At 32.3% G+C, this 18,582-nt stretch overlaps 3 protein-coding genes and 1 long non-coding RNA gene across 4 annotated transcripts; 3 read left to right on the top strand and 1 right to left on the bottom strand.

The window, feature by feature from the left end:
• Nucleotides 1-5,810: 5,810 nt before the first annotated feature.
• LOC112795460 (probable xyloglucan galactosyltransferase GT13) lies at nucleotides 5,811-7,433 on the top strand. The gene has a single exon (XM_025837389.3). It carries the CDS (start codon nucleotides 5,811-5,813, stop codon nucleotides 7,431-7,433), a length of 1,623 nt encoding a protein of 540 aa, XP_025693174.3.
• A 297-nt stretch (nucleotides 7,434-7,730) lies between these two features.
• On the bottom strand, nucleotides 7,731-10,585 carry LOC112744792 (probable aldo-keto reductase 2). Its single transcript, XM_072234037.1, has 5 exons — nucleotides 10,068-10,585; nucleotides 9,428-9,631; nucleotides 8,883-9,055; nucleotides 8,658-8,760; nucleotides 7,731-8,297 (listed from the first exon to the last, which is right to left on the bottom strand). The coding sequence occupies exons 1-5, from the start codon at nucleotides 10,278-10,280 to the stop codon at nucleotides 7,956-7,958; spliced, it is 1,035 nt and encodes a 344-aa protein (XP_072090138.1). The 5' UTR covers nucleotides 10,281-10,585; the 3' UTR covers nucleotides 7,731-7,955.
• A 1,739-nt stretch (nucleotides 10,586-12,324) lies between these two features.
• On the top strand, nucleotides 12,325-15,239 carry LOC112744793 (uncharacterized). Its single transcript, XR_011880649.1, has 3 exons — nucleotides 12,325-12,465; nucleotides 12,851-14,262; nucleotides 14,896-15,239. It is a non-coding gene; the product is annotated as an uncharacterized lncRNA (long non-coding RNA).
• Nucleotides 15,240-15,948: 709 nt separating this feature from the next.
• LOC140184272 (uncharacterized) lies at nucleotides 15,949-18,248 on the top strand. Its single transcript, XM_072234612.1, has 3 exons — nucleotides 15,949-17,413; nucleotides 17,894-18,095; nucleotides 18,192-18,248. The coding sequence occupies exons 1-3, from the start codon at nucleotides 16,536-16,538 to the stop codon at nucleotides 18,246-18,248; spliced, it is 1,137 nt and encodes a 378-aa protein (XP_072090713.1). The 5' UTR covers nucleotides 15,949-16,535.
• Nucleotides 18,249-18,582: the final 334 nt, after the last annotated feature.

Raw genomic sequence — 18,582 nt, forward strand, 5'->3', positions numbered from 1 at the left:
TAATAATAATGTGTATTAATTATGATAATGGAGTGGATATTTTATATTAGGGTTGGTAGTTGATTAAACTGTCCAACTCAGGCTTTTAATTTGGTTTTGTTAACAGCCAACAATAGTGGGATTAGTGTATGAGTTCTAATTTTAATTAGGTTTAATTATATTGTCAGTTTCTATTTTATTGAATTTTTAATTAGATTTTCATATATATATTTTAATTAGGTCCTTATATTATATCAGATTTTGTAACTAAGTTTTTACTGTGACAAAAATATTGAAATTAATAAAATATTCTGTTAAATTATACAGAATATTTAGTCAAGTGTTAGACATACTCATTTTGCTTAATAGAATATTCCGTTAATTCCATCGTTTTTATCACAGTAGGGGCTTAATTGAAAAGAAAAAAAAAAGTACAAAAATTTAATTAAAAATTTAGTAAAATTATAAGAACTAACAGAATAATTAAACTTTTTAATTAATATATATAATTTTAGTATGCTGATAATATAAAAAAAAGTTTACTGTTATTTAATTAAATTTATAAGTTTAGATAAATTTTTAAGTAGTAAATTTTAAAATTAATTATTTTTAATTATATATATACATATATATTGTCATTCTACAAGCTCCCAAATATATAATGATCACCTTATTCCAATGTGGGCTCCTCCAAAGTTGCATAATCACTTGTGTATTAAGGCATTCCATCTTTTGTGGATTTTTCTTCTTTTTTTCTTTTTGTTTTGACATCTTAATTATTATTATTATTATTATTATTGTTGTTATATATATTATTATTATTACTACTACTTTACCTTTTAATTTTGTCATTTTGGGACTCATTATTGATTATTGGACGATCCTATGATTGATATTCTTACTTATAACACACTATATATAATACTATCTATCAACATCATTGAGTGAATCACAAGTGAGTTCCGCAAATAATACTCAACCACATGTTATGATCATCTTGTTCCTTCTTCTTCTTTTTTTCCCCTTAAGTTTTATTTTGGATTTTTTTATATTCAATTTTTATTTGTCATGCATCAATAGAATTTTAAAAAATTATGTAGTAAATATATTTTTACAAAACAATAAATTTTAAACAAAAGTATATATAGGCCTGTATATGTAAGGTTGCATTTGTTTACAGATACAGGATACTGAGACAGGGACACAGAGATACAAAATCATGTTTGATAGAAAAATATGGATAGAGACAATATGTTCAGAGACACTGAATTAGTATATTTTGTGTCTATTCTGATAAGAAGGACACAGAAACACTAACAAAGGACACAACTTATTTTTTTATTTTTTTAATTATTTTTGTTAATTTTTCATAATTATATTTTTTATTATTATATTTTTTATCTCAAATTTTTTAAATGACAAAAAGATGAGAATAAATTAGATTTTTATAATTTGTCACAGTCTATCATCAAACAGAATATAAAAACAAAAAATTTTGTATCTCTATTTATTTATCAGTGTCTTGTCCTGTCCTGTTATGAGAAACAAATGCAGCATAAGAGTTAAAGAAAGATTAAAATATTTTGACAGATTCGTAAAGGAGGGATTGATGGATGCATTGAATGCATTGAAAGGTAAGGTAAATTACTTCTGAAAATATTATTCATCAACTAATTAATTAATAAGATTATGATTTTATGTTGTTTTTTAATCGCAGAGTTAATTGATTATAATAATTAATAACCATTATAAAATGTATCCCAGTACCTATAAATAAAATAATAGCTTTTGAATATTGTTGTCTCTGCCGTCTTTCGTTTAATACTGGTTGTTCTATTCTATCCATAAACTATTTATAAACATGTGTTAAGTGGATCCGGATTTGATTTGATTAAGATTATTATATAACAATTGCTAAATGAGTTTGGACACCAAAGAAAGTTAATGGATGGTTAGAAATATAATTGTTTATTATTTTTTAATTTAAATTTTTTAAATGAATAATTATTAGTACATGACATAATATTAAAATTTTTATGAATTTTTATTGTCTAAAAAAGTGCATAAGGCATACACAAAAAAAAATATATATACAAAAAATTGATAACATGATATTAAAATTTTTATGATTAAAAACATTCTAGAAATAAAAGTAAAATCATCTTTGTTAACAAAAAAATTCCAACAAAAAAAATCTAATTTGGAGATAAATAATTCTATGATATTAATTATGTATTACAATATATATAATTTACAATCATACTATCTGTATATAGAAAAACATAGCTATTTATATAAAGATATATATATATATATATATATATATATATATATATATATATTAAAAATAAATTAAATAATATATATTTATATAAAATATATAATGATTAATTTAATTATTAATTTTTAATATGAAATCAGAAAAAAAAAATCTTCCTTTAAATGATATTTCCATTTTTATCGTCTCATCAAAATGGCCAGATGCTCAATCAAATAAACCTAATAATAGCTATGGCTATATCTATATTTATTTAGCGTATCAAATAAAAAATTTAAACTAATAGTGATGTTAAGTCTTCGTCCACCAAGAGAACAAGTAATGAACTCATGAACAGTTTAAACTAAACACTCATCAAACGTAAGCATAATGATTATTACTTGTATTAATAAAATGTACTATGCAGTCCTAATACACATTCATATCATTATAGCCTTATATATAGTTATGCAAGGTTATACTAATTAATTAGCCTCCGACTGATTTAATTAAGGGACAATAATAAAGACCATGCGTTCTGATATTCTTTAATAATATATAATTAATGAAAAAAATCGGTCAAATTATATTTGAATCTATATACAAAGCCGTAATGTAGATGGGGTATAATTTAACTGATTTCTTTATTTATTTTTTTTAATGAATAAATTATTATTTTTATCCAAAAAAAGTTGAAAATGGTGGTAGATTTATCTATAAAAAAAATTATTATTTGTACCAATAAAATATGAGTTCTATACAATAAAATTATCCATACACTAAAAATCACATAAAAACTCCAAATTATCTTCATCGTCATCGTTTTTAACTTTTCATTGAACTCAAAACAGAATGCTATCACATAATGTCCCTCCAACAAATCAAACTCAAATAGGCTATATAGAAAATTGAACGAATTGAGCAATCTTCACCTGAGTCAAATTCTGAGAGGCATGGGTGAGCTTGTTCTGTTTAGCTCTGTTTCAGCGAGAGAAACGCTAGCTACGGCAGTTGCTCTGAAGGTTCGGCGACGGAAAAGTTGATGATGATGGTGACGTCGCGGATAGCTTGTTGGAGTAAAAGAGAGAGTGAGAACAGGGGCTGAGTTATGGTTCAGTGGAAGAAGTGCGAGACTGGTGAGTGGTTCTCTCATCTCTGGCAGTGGTCTGGACCGAAAGAAAGAACGATGGGGATGGTGAGGGTAGCTCGGGCGCAGATGGTGGAGAGGACGGTGGTTCGTGGCGGTTCTGGCGACTGAAAATGCGGAGGCAATGATGGCAGTGATGGTGGTTCGGAGGTCTCTGGTTCTTAAAGAGGAAAAAAGAAAGGGAAGAAGAGGAGAATGAGAAGTGAATTATAGTTTGGTGGTTTAAAATAGATGGCGAAAGAGATAGAAAGAGAGAGAGTTTGTCACGGTTTTGGTTTGAAAAGAGGACCGCAGTAGTGGCAGTTGGCGCAGTGGCCCGTCGGCGGCACTGGTTCGGTGATGAGGAGAAGGTAGCCACGGTAGGTGAGGGTGGTTGGCGGTGAAGAGAGGAAAGGCGGGGCACTACGGCTCCGGGTTGCTGGCAGTAACGAAACAAGGGGCTGGTGCAAAGGTCCTCTGGTCGGCGAGGGCGAGACAGGAAAGGAGAGACGGAGGGGTAGCCGCGGCGGAAGGAGGACGGCAGCGGTGGTTGCTGACGCTGGAAACTGCAGGAACGAAACAGAGGCTGCGATATTTGTCATGGAAGAGGAGAGGTGGCTCGAAGCTGAAAAGATTACTATTAGGATTTTTGAAAATCAATTGATTATTGGTGAGAGATAGAGGATGTGGTTAGTAGTGGTGGTGGTAGTACGGTGACGAGCAGATGAGGATTATGGAGTGATTAGTAGGGAGGGGAAAGATGATGCGGATGATGATAAGGGTAATTTGAGGTTTTTATGTGATTTTTTACGGTTTAGATAATTTTATTGTATGAAACTCATATTTTATGGGTACAAATAATAATTTTTTTATGAGTAAATTTATCAGCATTTTTAACTTTTGTAGGTAAAAATAATAGTTTACTCTTCTTTAATTATATGATTTTTTTAATTAAGAAAACTTTGCATGCTATCTGAACAAATCATATCTTACCAGTTATATTCATATATGAACATAATATAAACTATTAATAGATAAATGAATACTGCAAAACTCTTAATTATAATTCATTCTTCACTAATGTATAAATATTTCTCATTTTTAAATCAAATGAGTTTAGTCACCAAAAAAAAAAAATCAAATGAGTTCGTTGCTCTTTAAAACTCATCAATGGCTAATGTCTGGTCATACATAATTAAATATACAAGTATTTCTGGTTTGTGTGAATTGGTCTCAAAATGATTATTAATAGTAATAATCCCTCATTAAAATACATTTTTAATTGTATAATGTTTCGGGGCCATATATTGTTTTGTTTGGAACCTCTGGCAACTCTAACTTCTTTTTTAAAATATATTAGTTTTCTCATTTATATTTGTAATTATTATTAAAATAAATATATAATTTTAGATATACTAAATATATAACTATAAGAGGAAAGTGACAATTTAATTTTTGAAGATTTTGACTTCAGACTAATTAGTCATTGGAAAAAAAATACTAATTAAGTCCTTTATGATAATAAACAGTGGACATGTAGGTCTTTTTTTCTTCAATGGATAGGGCGAAACGAAACGGAGTTGTTCATAGTGCGTGTTCCATTGCTGCCACGTAAACATAGAAACGATACAGTTTTAGACAATAAAACATTTATTATCTTTTGAGTTTACATATAATCTTTTCCAAGTGCTCTCTAGTTATCACGAATTCTACTAAAATAAGTGAATGAAGTTTCGCTCTAAAAATTGTTATCTACATGATGATTTTTCATAAATAAACACGCTACAATAAGTAACAATACATATAAACATCACAGTAAAGTTTTACGAGATAAATTTATAGAAGGACATCATATATCTACTATTCAATATCGTGGATGACCAAATTGATATTTTTTTTTCTTCAATAACTAATTGGTCCGAGATCAAAATTTTCAGAGAGCCTAATTGTTACTTTACTTTAATTATAAATATTAAATTAAATAATTTTATTTTATTAATACTCTTTAAATTTCATATTTCTTAATTTACTCGTTCTTCTTAATTAACATTTATAATTGCATTTGGTAATCTTAATTTGTCTAGCATGCATGCATGTGTGATGCCTCTATATATACACATATAAGAAATTAAGAATCTTACCTGACTTAATTTCTTGATTTAGTCCTCAAATTTCTATTCTTCTTCTTCTTCTTCCATATATATTCCTTTTTAAGCCAAAAAGAAAATGAATAATTCATTGATTTTTTTCAGAACAAATCTTTTCCCATGATTTCTTTCCATATATCATTCCTTATATTTAATGCCCTTCTTATAAAATAAGAATCAAACTCTTGCATTACAAAATCAATCTCTCTCCCTCTTTTTTTCTTATGATTCATCAGAGAGAAATAATAACAAACACATACATTATATTCTTCATCTTCAAAGTCAAACACAAGAAAGAATGATGGACAATAAGTCACCATTGAGGAGGTACTTTGAACAATTCCGGTTTGTTTTTCTCACCATCTTTCTTTTCTACATGTCAATGATTCTCTTGGATTATTATTCTGTGATCAAAGAAAATGGTTTCTCCTTAAAACCATTCAAAACCAATGGTGCAAATCATCATCATGTTGATAATGATAATACTCCTATTACACCTTCAATTCCCTCACTCAATTTCACTCAAAACAATTCAACAACAAATGGGGTTGAATTCAATAGCACACAAGAGAAACAAATGATTCCTCCCCCTCCTCCTCCTCCTTTGATTAGAGACAACAACAATGTTAATGTTGATGAACTTATTGTTACACCAAATAGTAATAATAAGGCTCCACCAATAAGAAATTCAGACCCTTGTTATGGCCAATATATCTATGTTCATAAACTTCCTAGCAGGTTCAATGATGATTTATTAAAGAGATGTCGCAGTTTATTGCATTGGGGTGATATGTGTCCTTATCTCACAAATTTAGGACTTGGTCCTAAGATTATTGAGAATGCAAAGGTTTTGTTGAAGGATACTTGGTACCAAACAAACCAATTCTCCTTAGAAGTTATTTTCCACAACATTATGAAGCATTACAAGTGCTTAACCAATGATTCTGCATTGGCCTCAGCAATATTTGTGCCTTATTATGCTGGTCTTAATGTTGGTCAATATCTTTGGGGATATGATGATGGAATTAGAGATGAAGCTCCATTAGCACTTGTGGAATGGCTTTCAAATCAGAAAGAATGGAAGAGGATGTGGGGTAGGGATCATTTTTTGATTGGTGGAAGAACAGCATATGATTTCAGAAGAAAAAGTGGTGATTTTGGTGATTGGGGGACCAAGTTAATGTTCTTGCCAGAAGCTAGGAACATGTCAATGTTGACAATTGAGACAGATTCCTATGACAATGATTTCCCAATTCCATATCCAACTTACTTTCACCCTTCAAAGGATCTTCAGGTTTCTTTGTGGCAAAAGAGAATGAGAAGAATGAAGAGGCCTTATTTGTTCTCCTTCGCGGGCGCCCCAAGGCCTAATGCACCGTATTCCATCAGAAACGAGCTCATCAGACAATGCCTGTCTTCTAGAAGTTGCAAACTCCTAAGCTGCTACAAGGGTAAAAACAACAAAAATACTTGTGAAGATCCGGTCAGCATCATGAGTGTTTTTCAAAAATCAATCTTTTGCTTGGAGCCGTCCGGCGATTCCTACACGAGGAGATCAACTTTCGACGCGATCTTAGCCGGCTGCATACCGGTTTTCTTCCATCCAAAGTCAGCTTATGAACAATATAGATGGCATTTACCAAAAGACTATTTAAGCTACTCTGTGTTCATACCTGAAGGTGATGTTAGAGAGAACAAAGCAATTATCAATGACACATTGGCTAGGATTTCTAGGACTAGAATTTCTAAGATGAGAGAAGAAGTTATTAGGCTTATTCCAAGAGTTACATACCGTGAACCAAGGTCTAGATTAGGGAAAGTTGAGGATGCATTTGATATAGCAGTTAAGGGTATTATCAGAAGAGTAGAAGAAATAAAAAAGGAGATTTCATCAACAGACAATGTTTACTATTCTAATGAATGAAGTTGGTTCACAAGGTCTCAAATTTGCTCATGGATTTTTCTCACCCTTTTCGAGATGGATCATGCATGCATGGATGATGATGTTATTTAGAAATCTTCATTACAAATCATTTGAAAGGTCTATTTAGTTGCATTTCATTTTTGTGTTTAGTTGGAACAATCTTTGTACATATTAAGTCTTAGTATTATGAATACCAAATATTACATGTTGCTTCAATTAGAAAAGAAAAAAAATAATGAATTCTTCCACTATATTTTGTTTTAAAAATTCTATGAAGAAATAGAAATGTGAACTGTGTTTTGTAGAATACATATGAAGTTATCTGCAATAGAATCCAAAAACCACTTCGAAGTCAAGAATACAAAATCAGCAGCTAGAAATTTCAAAGGTTCACTGATGTAACCAAATTCATTTGAAAAGGGAATACAATACATAAACATAAATACCCTTTACACTGATCTATTTATTTTTATAGTATCAACACTCCAGAGGGTGAAATGGTAAATTAAGTGCTGAACTTGATCAAACAGCTTTCCAAGAAGAAAGTGGTGGAGTATCAGAGTTCTTCCATGTAGGTACAAAGCCATGTGGAAATCTATCACCCTTGACAACATCTGCGGCAGCAAAGGACTCGAGTTCTGTCATTTCTTGTGGTGTAAGTTTCACAGACAAGGCTCCAATGTTGTCATTAAAGTTCTCAATTTTGGTGGTTCCGGGTATGGGGCAGACATCATTGCCTTGGTGCTGAAGCCATGCCAATGCAAGCTGAGATGGAGTACATCCTTTCTTCATGGCCATTTCGTTAACCCTCTCGAATATAGTCCTGTTTGTCTCCAGGTTTTCAGGTTGGAATCTAGGCAGAGCCTGCAACACAACACACAACATAAGATTTTATAATTTATGTATCATTATGAACATTTGAAAAACATAATATAGTAAGATGCAGTGTTATACAGGGAAAACTGTTAAATTTGGATTTGGTATATGTTATGAAGTCAATATATATTACCATATATCTTTTTAAGGACACTGATTAACAAAATCCTAATAATAATAATAGTAGTAGTTAAGTTATCCACTAAAGTTTGACTTGTTAAAATTTGTTAAAAACACCAAGTTTTGAAGTAGATGAAAATGTGTGACTCTCAGCAGAAAAACATGATCATGGAAATGCACAAAGTGATTGAAGCATGATTTCTGTAATTACAGACGTGCGAAACAAACCTTCCGGAAGTCATCCTGCGACAAAGTATCGATCAACTTTGATCCAGACGAAAAGAATCCGCGGCCAAGAGGACTATATGCAACAATTCCAATGCCAAGTTCCCTGAAAAGGACAATATTTGGAAACATAAATTCCGGAATTGTATCATGATGTTTTTGAGAAGTCCTAGAAATAGAATTGCTTGTTAACAAAGAACATGAATGCTTGTGCTTTTAGATTCACACCTGCAAGTTGGAATTATTTCTTCCTCAACATCTCTAGACCAAAGAGACCATTCAATTTGCACAGCTGTTATGGGATGAACAGCATGTGCTCTTCTGATTGTTGAAGCCGACGCCTCAGATAGACCGATGTACTTTATTTTTCCCTCTTCAACAAGTTTCTTAAGCTCCCCCATCTTGATTAAAAATTACAAGGGAAAAATTTCAAGTCATCATACATATCCCTGCCTCATCTCATATTCTAAGATTGTATCAAATATCAATGCCAGAACATGTTGCATACTCATATTCCTTAACTATATGATATGAAAACTTGGAAATAGACAAAAGCATTGAAGGATACAAAGACATATATTCAAAAATGCATATAGTACAATACATTGTTAAGTAATATTAGTCCCTATGTTATCAGGAATAACAATACACAATTTACAAGGTTCAACTTGCTGATTTTTCAGTGAACAAAAAACCCTTAATAAATAATATGAAGTTGGAGATAACAGAACTATCATAAGGCAAAAACAGAAGAACAAAGAAAGGGCTCAAACCGTGACTTCAATTGGCACGCGAGTATCAACTCTATGCTGGAAATAGAGATCAATGCAATCAATTTCAAGTCTCTTCAAGCTTCCCTCACAGGCAGCTCTCACATATTCTGGATCTCCACGGATTTCAAATTTCCCATCCTCAATGAAATTGAATGAAAACTTGGTTGCCAATTCAACCTTCTCTCTCATCCCTCCCTTCAGAGCCTGCCCTAAATTGAAACTAACTACAATTAAAGACATGATATCTTCACATAGAAAAAGCATACATCCCATAACTTTTTTTTTTGGTTTCTCAGCATATCCACTGTGAAACACAATGTCTAGTCCTCAAATTTTACATGCCGAAATTCAAACCCTCGACACTAGTTAGTTATTAAGGATGGAAAAGACCCCTTATTACTTCACCTTAGTCCCCTGATTTGACATTCAAAGTGTCATGAAACCAATTATCCAAAAGCATAAACTATGAACATGATACAGAATATTCTCTAGTTCTTACTCTGTCTCAGGAGATATCAACTAACTTGTATATGCAAATAACATTAGTCTGATTAAAACCAAGGAACTTCATATCAGAAAAAAACAGAAGGAATCAAAAGAAAATTCCAAAGGGTATCAGAATCAAAGTTCAAACAGGAACCTTTCCAATTAGAATTTCGTTGGTGTGAGGGCCATAGACATCAGCAGTGTCAAGGAATGTGACACCACTTTGAATAGCATGGTGGATTAGAGCAACCATGTCAGGTTCTGGTTTTGGAGGTCCATAGGCAGCAGACATTCCCATGCAACCAAGTCCTTGCTGAGACACCTCCAAGCCCTGTGAACCCAGCTTCATTCTACCAACTTTAGCCATTGTTGTGATGTGAAGATGATGGTAGGACTATGATTGATATCAGTGGAAGAAGCTGAATGTAGCTTTGTGAACGTTAATTGTCAAATGAATATGATAGCTGTGACAATTTTATGGAGACCAGTACCCTGTGAAGAAAGATTTATTTATTATGATAAGATACAATGTGGTTCACACTTCTCAATTAAAAAGCAGCTCATACTTCATAATCATCAGCCATAGATAGTATTTTGTAAAAAGAAGAAGAAATGTTATATAAGGTAAAAATGATTGATAATAGAGTCATAAAATATGCGTTCTTACACCTCTCTTTTTCTTTTTCTTTCCCTTTCTTTTTACCTTTTTTATTATTTTTTATGAGTCACCTACAGACCTACTAATGCACACATGACACATGAGAATTATTTTAAGGTTTAAAATTAGGGAGCCACTTAATAAAAATGTTAAAAACGTCTATTTTTAAAGATATTTTTTAAAAATTAAAATTTAACACATAAAATGAATTAAATTGTATTATTTTTATTAAAATTAGACTGGACAAATCAATTTAGCAAAAAAATTAATAAATTAAATTTTGAACCGGTATAAATTAATATTTTTTATAAAAAATTACTATAATATCCCTATTATAAAACACAACTAAAATATTCCTATTATATATATATATATATATATATATTTATTTTGAAAACTTTAAATTATAACCCTATAACGATAGAGAAGAAAAGGGTTAGAATTTAAGATTCTCAAAATTAATATATATAATAAGAGTATTTTAGTCATTTTATATAATAGAGATATTGTAGTCATTTTTTATAAAAAATAATATTAATTTAGACGGATTCAAAATTCGATTCACTATTTTTCGATCAAATTAATTTGTCAGACCTAATTTTGACAAAAATAATATAATTTAAGTGATTATATATGTTAAATTTTAATTATTAAAGAATATCTTTAAAAAAAAGACGTTTTTTGCGTCTTTATAGGAGCATCCCCTTAAAATTATATATATTTGAAATAAATAAAAGAATTATTTGCAATCGAACGTTCCAAAATTTCTTTATTCTATTTTGTCGTCCATTTTCTGACCACCTCGTTAACAAAATTTCTTTATTCTATTTTGTTGTCCATTTTCAGGCCAGCCCGTTTATCATTTTATTTTATTTTTTGAAAAATATTTTGACAAAAAATATTACTTTTAGATAAAAAAATCTTTAAAAAATAATATTCTTTTTATTTGATGGGTCGAATTTTTGGGTAGGATCAGGAGAAATATCGACTAAAAGTACAACTTTTTTTTTGAAAAAATATATATAAAAAAATAAACGGGCCACCCGTTTAGTCCACGGACTAGCTCGTTTAACCGTCATTTTTTTCGAATTAATCGGGCTCGGCCCGTTTAGCCCGAAATTTAAACGAGCTTAGACAAAGCATGTCCATTTAAATGGGTAAACGAGCTGACCCGATGAGTTTGATCCATTTTGACAGTCCTAACTAATGGAGACGATGATAATAGCTTAAAAATTGAAATTTTCAAAAATTTGGATGGAGTTTATCGGGGTTGAGTGAACTCACTCTTAAAAAAAAATGACATTTCTAAAATTAAATTTAGTATATTGGCTTTGAAAAAATAATAATTTTTTTATTTTATTTTAGGAAAAAATCCTAAAAATAAACTTTATTTTAATACATATGAATATACTTTTGTTGCTAAAAAACGTTTCCCAAAAAGTGTTTCCTATGCTTAATTGCTTAGTATGCGCTTAATGAAAATTTTTCAAGGCAAGTTTTCAAGTTACTGAATTTACCCGCCATTCGAATTCACAGAGGTTTTTCTTCTTCACCTTCCTTCGTCTCTCGCCGTCGCCGCCACTCACCATCTCCGTCTCGTGCGCTCACCACCGTCGTCTCGTGAGCTCACCGTCGCAGCTCACAATCGTCGTCTCGCGCGCTCACCGTCGCTGCTCCCAATCGTCGCAAGCCTCCTTGGCTCATCATCGTAGCTCACATCGTCGTCTCGTCGCTCACCATCGTGCACTCACTAGATAATCATTCTCTGATTCACTCTCTATCTTCTCTTTCTTGCTCATTACCTCACTTCTTCTCTCGTTTCAGTGTCGAAGAAGGTGCGTGTGGCTATGATGATGATGATGATGAACAACAATGGCCAAAAGAGACAGAGATGGTATGTTTCGTTTTTCCTAAATTTGGTTCTGTGAATTGTGGAGGTTCTGCGATTATAGGGTTTTTAAGTTTGGGGGTTTAGCTTCTGAATGTGTATTGTTTCTGGTTGTTGGGGTTCTAGGTTCTGATTGTTAGAGAAGGTATGTTTCTGGTTCTTAGGGTTCTAGGTTCTGATTGTTAGAGAAGGTATATTTAACTGCATTTTATATATAAAGAAGTGCTGGATTTGAGATTTTTGTGGTATAAATAACTGAATGCCCTGGTTTAGATGAACATATATATAATGAGAATATAGAATGAAAAGTGAAAAGTGCCCTTTTGATTAAACATCCAGTCCGATTCAATACTCTTTCAAATGTCGTGATTCATTCTTGTGCAACCTGCAGGTAGCTGAAGTGAGACAGAGAGTTTCTAACATGGCAGGGGTTACGAAAGAAGAAGTTCCAATTAACACACTGAAGTCTTCTACTGAAGATCAAGAGAATCAGGATAAGTCTGCTGCACTGAGCTTACTTAGCATTCAAGGAACTGCATTGATGTCTATTGCTGTTGGTTTTGTTGTAGTAGCAACGATATGATGGACTTGAAGATGATCATCATCCATTTGGTTGCTTCACTTGGGAAGAACTCTTCTTTTCTTGATTCTTTTAAATTTTGCTTAGTTTTCTCTTTCTCACTTTCTGAAATGTCAAGAGTATGCATTGCTGTCTGATTTGTTCTTTTCAACCTTTTGTTAGTAAAATGTCTGATATGCTTTGATTAATTTGATATTAAATTTCGCAAAACCTGTTCACCATAAGTTCGGCAAAATGTGATATTGAGGCAGGAAACTCTTCAGCTTGGGCCAGTTTAAGGGGTTTGGACTTCTGTGTTTTATTTCTTCTAGAAACTTCAATATAATATAATATGATACATCAGTGTAAATCCTAAACCCTTTTAATGGTAGTTACTTATCTGGAAGTCTTTTAATACCTTTTAAAAGCCATATTTATGGATAATTGCAGAGAAATACTAAGAATGCAAGCATGGAAAAAGGGAAATTAAATTCAATCTCTTCTCTAAGTCTCAACTAACTTGATCTGTATTAATCATCATCCATGTTCTTAGAGTTTATTAACTCAATGATTGATCTTGAACACAAGTTTTATCAGAAACGTAATTAAGCAATGCATACCAGAGCTGTTTACTTATTCAATTTCCTGGCAGCTTTCTCATGTAATTTCCCCTGAAATTCGAATGAGTTCTATTCCACTGTTTGATAAATGGTCCCTGGGATTTTATCTTGTATGTGTTACTTTTTCAGGAGATTTTGAAGGGCAAGTTCGGTTCAGGTTTATCAGTGATCATAAAGTCTTGTTGTTTTCTCCTAAGTATTTTGTTGAAGTTTTCACCCCATTACTTGTAAAATTATCCTGTCAGCTGCATTCACTCGGATGTGTGCCACTTCTGTGAAAACAATTAGTCTTACAACTTGGGCCTAGTGTCAATTGTGATATTAACTAGCTCGTTGGCATTTCAACTGTCAGTTATGATCTTGTGTTATTCTCATTTTCATTGTTGTATCTTTTCTTACCTTCTCTTCCACTTTATATTAAAAACCTTGTTTGGCTAGAGATTTCTATGTATATCCTTGCTGCCTACTCCAATTATGCATTCTTTTATTAATAATATGCTGAGTTACTTATCCAAAAGTGGGGAAAAAATAATTTTCTGCAGACTGAACAGAAGCAATGAGGCTTGGTATCAATGGACCTTGGATCACCAAATCATATCTTGAAATGATCCTTGATAAAAAAAGGTTGGATTTGGATGCACTTTGACTTTGTCTTTTTGCACTCTATGACTTCTCAATTAATCGAGTTATTTTTTATTGTTTGATATTATTTCTTGTTATATATGCTGATAACTGCTCCAATAGGATAATTGTTTTGAGGATAATGAGCCAATTGGCTAAGCATAACTTAACAAAAGTAGATTATATTAATTATCAAGATAAGAAGCTCAATTTCCTTGATGATCTGACTCATGCTAAACCTGATATTGTTTTCTTTTTACCACTTCCAGGTGTTCCTCATCATAAGAAGACGCATGGTTTTCAAGTGTTTATTTGTTCTGGAACCTAATGTGACCAAGTGTTTATTTATTCTGTTGTTTTTGATAAATTCCTGCAAAACATGTGCATGCTTACACAAGGATTAACAGCTTCAATTTTTTTTTAAAAAATTTACTAATATAAGATTATCTCCTTGCTTCAGAATTATTTGAATTGATTACATATGAAACTCTATCTCATGTATCAATGTAACATAAACATTGTTAATTGTTAAGTTTTGTTATCTTTTTTCTTGCATGAGTGATTATTATTTTTCTTCTTTAGCCATAAACTTTGATATTTGAACTTTTATGAACTTGTTATGTATTATTTTTTCAGAAATGCCTTGCTCATTGGTCACTGATTGAGAAGACTAGAAGACTAGAAGAAATACATTTGTGCCTGGAAGTCAAGGCACTGCAATCATTGCACCAAAACCAATTCGCGCGACTCCTGACCTTGTTACCGGATTGGAGGATTTGTCTCGGCCATGGACTCGATCCCTCAACTGATCAAATGGCTATTTGCTCGCAAAACCTCTGTTAAATTGTCTTTGTAAAGTTCTAGTCCAAACACAGTAGGAGAGAGAGGGGGGGGGAGAGCCAGAAGAGATTGTTTGTAACCCGCATTCTGTATTATACATTTATTTTTATTTTATAATATTTGATTAATTTAATTAAAAATACAGAATTATATATATGAATTTAAAAAAGCTTAGCCTCTGAGAATTGGCAATGTCTGAGTAGGCATTTTCTTATAGTAACAAATCCTGATTGAATATAAAAACATGTGCATAAAAATTAAATTATTTTAAGATTTATTTATTTTCTCACTTTTTTTACTTATTTAAACTTAACAAAATTAGTTAATAATGTGATTTCTCTAATAAAATCTAAACTTTAAATTTTCGTTTTACATTGAGAAATATATCTTTTAAAAAACAAATTTAAATCAATTTTCGATTAGAAGGCATGTAGTTGGGAAAGAGCTTGTTTCATAATTAGATCAAGAACTAAAATAACTACCAAAGACAACAAATCCCACATTATCATTCTTTAAATTCATAGTTGTCAAGAACGAACGCTTCATCAAGCCATTTTTTGCCTCAACCTAAGTCCCTGCCTCTGTCTGTAAGCCTTCTTTGCTTTCAACTCATAGGCTTCTTCCATTGGCTTTCATCTCTTTCCGGTTCGAAGAGTTGCTGCCATTAACTTCACTTCATCAAGCCAGGAAAGAAGCTCGACATCCTATTAGGATAGTTTCTTTATTTAGTTAAAATTTTTCAAATTTACATTATATAAAAATTAAAAGATTCTAAAATAAAATTTTGAAGATGAAATCTTTTTGGATTTTATCCATAATTTAATATAATCTAAACCACTTTAATTTAAAAAATGAAGCTTATATTAAATGTGAAGAGAAAAAATCTTCCAACTAAATGTAATCCTTGTGGAAGTTTCCTTAATTTAATTTAATCTAAACAACTCTAATCTGTGTTATTAGGATTAAACCAAACGAAAGATACTCTCCAAGAAACCAAGAAGAAGAAGAACCAAGAAACTAAGAAGGGAAGACCTACAGAACGCAGGAATGATTCCAGAGGAAAGATTTGATGCAGCAATAACTGAAGAGGAGCTAGATGCTCTTTTAACGATGGATATCAAGGAGACGATGGAAGATCTGTTTCCCTTGGACTTGGACGATACTCAACTGCATTCTTGGGATGACACTCTTTCAAAGATGGATATGGAGGATAACCCTTGTGAAGAGAAAAAATCTTCCAACGAAATGTAATCCTTGTGGAAGTTCCCTTAATTTAATTTAATCTAAACAACTTTAATCTATAGTGAAGTTTCAATAAATGTGTTATTAGGATTAAACCAAACGAAAGATACTCTCCAAGAAACCAAGAAGAAGAAGAACCAAGAAGAAGAAGAACCAAGAAACTAGGAAGAAGGGAAGACCTACAGAACGCAGGAATGATTGCAGAGGAAAGATTTGATGCAGCAATAACTGAAGAGGAGCTAGATGCTATTTTAACGATGGATACCAAGGAGATGATGGAAGATCTGTTTCCCTTGGACTTGGACGATAATCAGCTGCATTCTTGGGATGACACTCTTTCAAAGATGGATATGGAGGATAACCCAGAAAAGATGAAAGAGGAACTGGATGCTCTTTTCATGATGGATACGAACCGGGAGGAGACGGAAGCTACCAAGCATTCTCAGCCTCAGCTCCAGCATTCAACGAATATGGAAGAGCAATGTGCTATTGACGTCCATGTTAATCAACCACCTCAGCCTTGCTCCCAGCCTCTGCCTCTGCCTCAGCCTCAGTTAGAATCTCCGCCTCAGCCTTGCTCCCAGTCTCTGCCTCGGCCTCTGCCTCAGCTAGAATCTCAGCTTCAATCTCAGCATCAATCCAAGTCGCAGACAGATATAAACAAGATGACTGATCAGTTTTTTAATGACACTTGGGGTTATCAACCACCGTCACAGATGATTGCCGCAGTGGGTGGTCATCAACCACTTCAATCTCAACCGCAACCTCAGGTCTGGACTTGGGAGGAGAACAAAGCTTTTGAGTTGGTTATGGCCAATTGTTTACAGGATGCTATACACAATCACTGGAAAACCGTGGCTGCTCAACTCCCTGGAAAGACTCCGGCACAGCTGCAAGAGCGATTCTTGAAAGTGATGACCGACGTTAATGCCATCAAACACGGTTATCCTGGGAACATGAGCATCACGATACCTGTGCCTGCTACCCCATTGGAACACAGCCCTCTCTCCATTCCCATCGTCAATGCAACACCACCACCTCCACCGCCTCATTGGACTCATCATCATCACAGGTGACTCCTCTAAATGTTTTCATTCCCTTTTTATTTCTTTATTTATTTTTTGCCCATACAGATATATGGATACTCAGTGATACACTTACATTCATATCCAAATTGTTAGCGCTCCTGCTAGTGTCTGCGATGTTTTTATAACTAATTTTGCATCCCAATCATTCTTAATCAAACAAAGAAACAAAATAAAAGGCAAAAAAAAAAAAATTATACTGATATATGGAGACTCGTAAAACTATTTTTATATCAATTAAATACAATTGTAATGTAGAAATGAAAAATTTCAAATCTTAGTTTTATAATTATATACAATAGAAGTTGATCCGTTGCCATTTTAAAATAACCCCAATTTGTATTTACAACATAATTAAAGCACAATTCATACTTTTTTATTTTGTGATTAATCAATATTTTTTAAATTTTTTGGTTAAGTCTTCTATTCTGTTTTGTAAATACATCTTGGTAATATTATCATGATAGGATGGAGGCAATGGCGCTTGCGGCAGACATGGCAGTGCCAATGGATATTACCTTACCGTCATCAACCATGTCAGGGGCAAGAAGAGAACAAAACCGACATACTAACAGCACCATAATCCAACCCGAAACTTTACCTGTAGCTTCTAGTGACAACAATAAACGGCGACAAACAGTTCATTGGACTTTACAAGAGCACAAGTACGTATTAATTATATGTTTGTTGTTTAAAGGTCAGACAAAAAGAACTTTCCTATAAAATCTGCTAATCATTCATTATATCAAACTATCTCTTTGGCAGGTTGTTTCTCAAAGGCTACGAAGAATTAGGAAAACAATGGTCAAGAATTTCAAGTGAATATGTTAAAACAAGAACTTACGCACAAGTTGTTAGTCACTCTCAAAAATTTTTTGAACGCCAGGAGAAAAGAGCTAGAGGAGAAAATCTAAGAAGAAAGAGTATACTTGACATAACTGATTATCGTACGTGGTTTTTTTACTATTTTAAAAATTATTTAATTTGTTACTCTCTAAACTCTTTGAATTATTTAATCATGGTAGTTATCTTATTTTAATTAATGTTTTATGTAGGAACTATAACATAATATGTGTGTTTTATTGGACCAAAGAGAATTTACAAAAAAAGAAGGAGACTATTCAAGCAAGAAGTTTTAGTAGTATATTTAGTTTGG

This window comes from Arachis hypogaea, chromosome 4, assembly GCF_003086295.3.
Source record: "Arachis hypogaea cultivar Tifrunner chromosome 4, arahy.Tifrunner.gnm2.J5K5, whole genome shotgun sequence".
In the NCBI taxonomy this organism is placed as follows: Eukaryota; Viridiplantae; Streptophyta; class Magnoliopsida; order Fabales; family Fabaceae; genus Arachis; species Arachis hypogaea.

Excerpts from the sequence above, each read along its gene's own strand:
- LOC112795460 (XM_025837389.3), top strand. The coding sequence starts at position 5,811 with ATGGACAATAAGTCACCATTGAGGAGGTACTTTGAACAATTCCGGTTT.
- LOC112744792 (XM_072234037.1), bottom strand. The coding sequence starts at position 10,280 with ATGGCTAAAGTTGGTAGAATGAAGCTGGGTTCACAGGGCTTGGAGGTG. Across the intron at positions 9,632-10,067 it reads ACGAAATTCTAATTGGAAAG|GCTCTGAAGGGAGGGATGAG; the intron begins GTTCCTGTTTGA and ends AATTTAGGGCAG. Across the intron at positions 8,761-8,882 it reads GAAATAATTCCAACTTGCAG|GGAACTTGGCATTGGAATTG; the intron begins GTGTGAATCTAA and ends TGTCCTTTTCAG.
- LOC140184272 (XM_072234612.1), top strand. The coding sequence starts at position 16,536 with ATGATTGCAGAGGAAAGATTTGATGCAGCAATAACTGAAGAGGAGCTA. Across the intron at positions 17,414-17,893 it reads TGGACTCATCATCATCACAG|GATGGAGGCAATGGCGCTTG; the intron begins GTGACTCCTCTA and ends TTATCATGATAG. Across the intron at positions 18,096-18,191 it reads CTTTACAAGAGCACAAGTAC|GTTGTTTCTCAAAGGCTACG; the intron begins GTATTAATTATA and ends TCTCTTTGGCAG.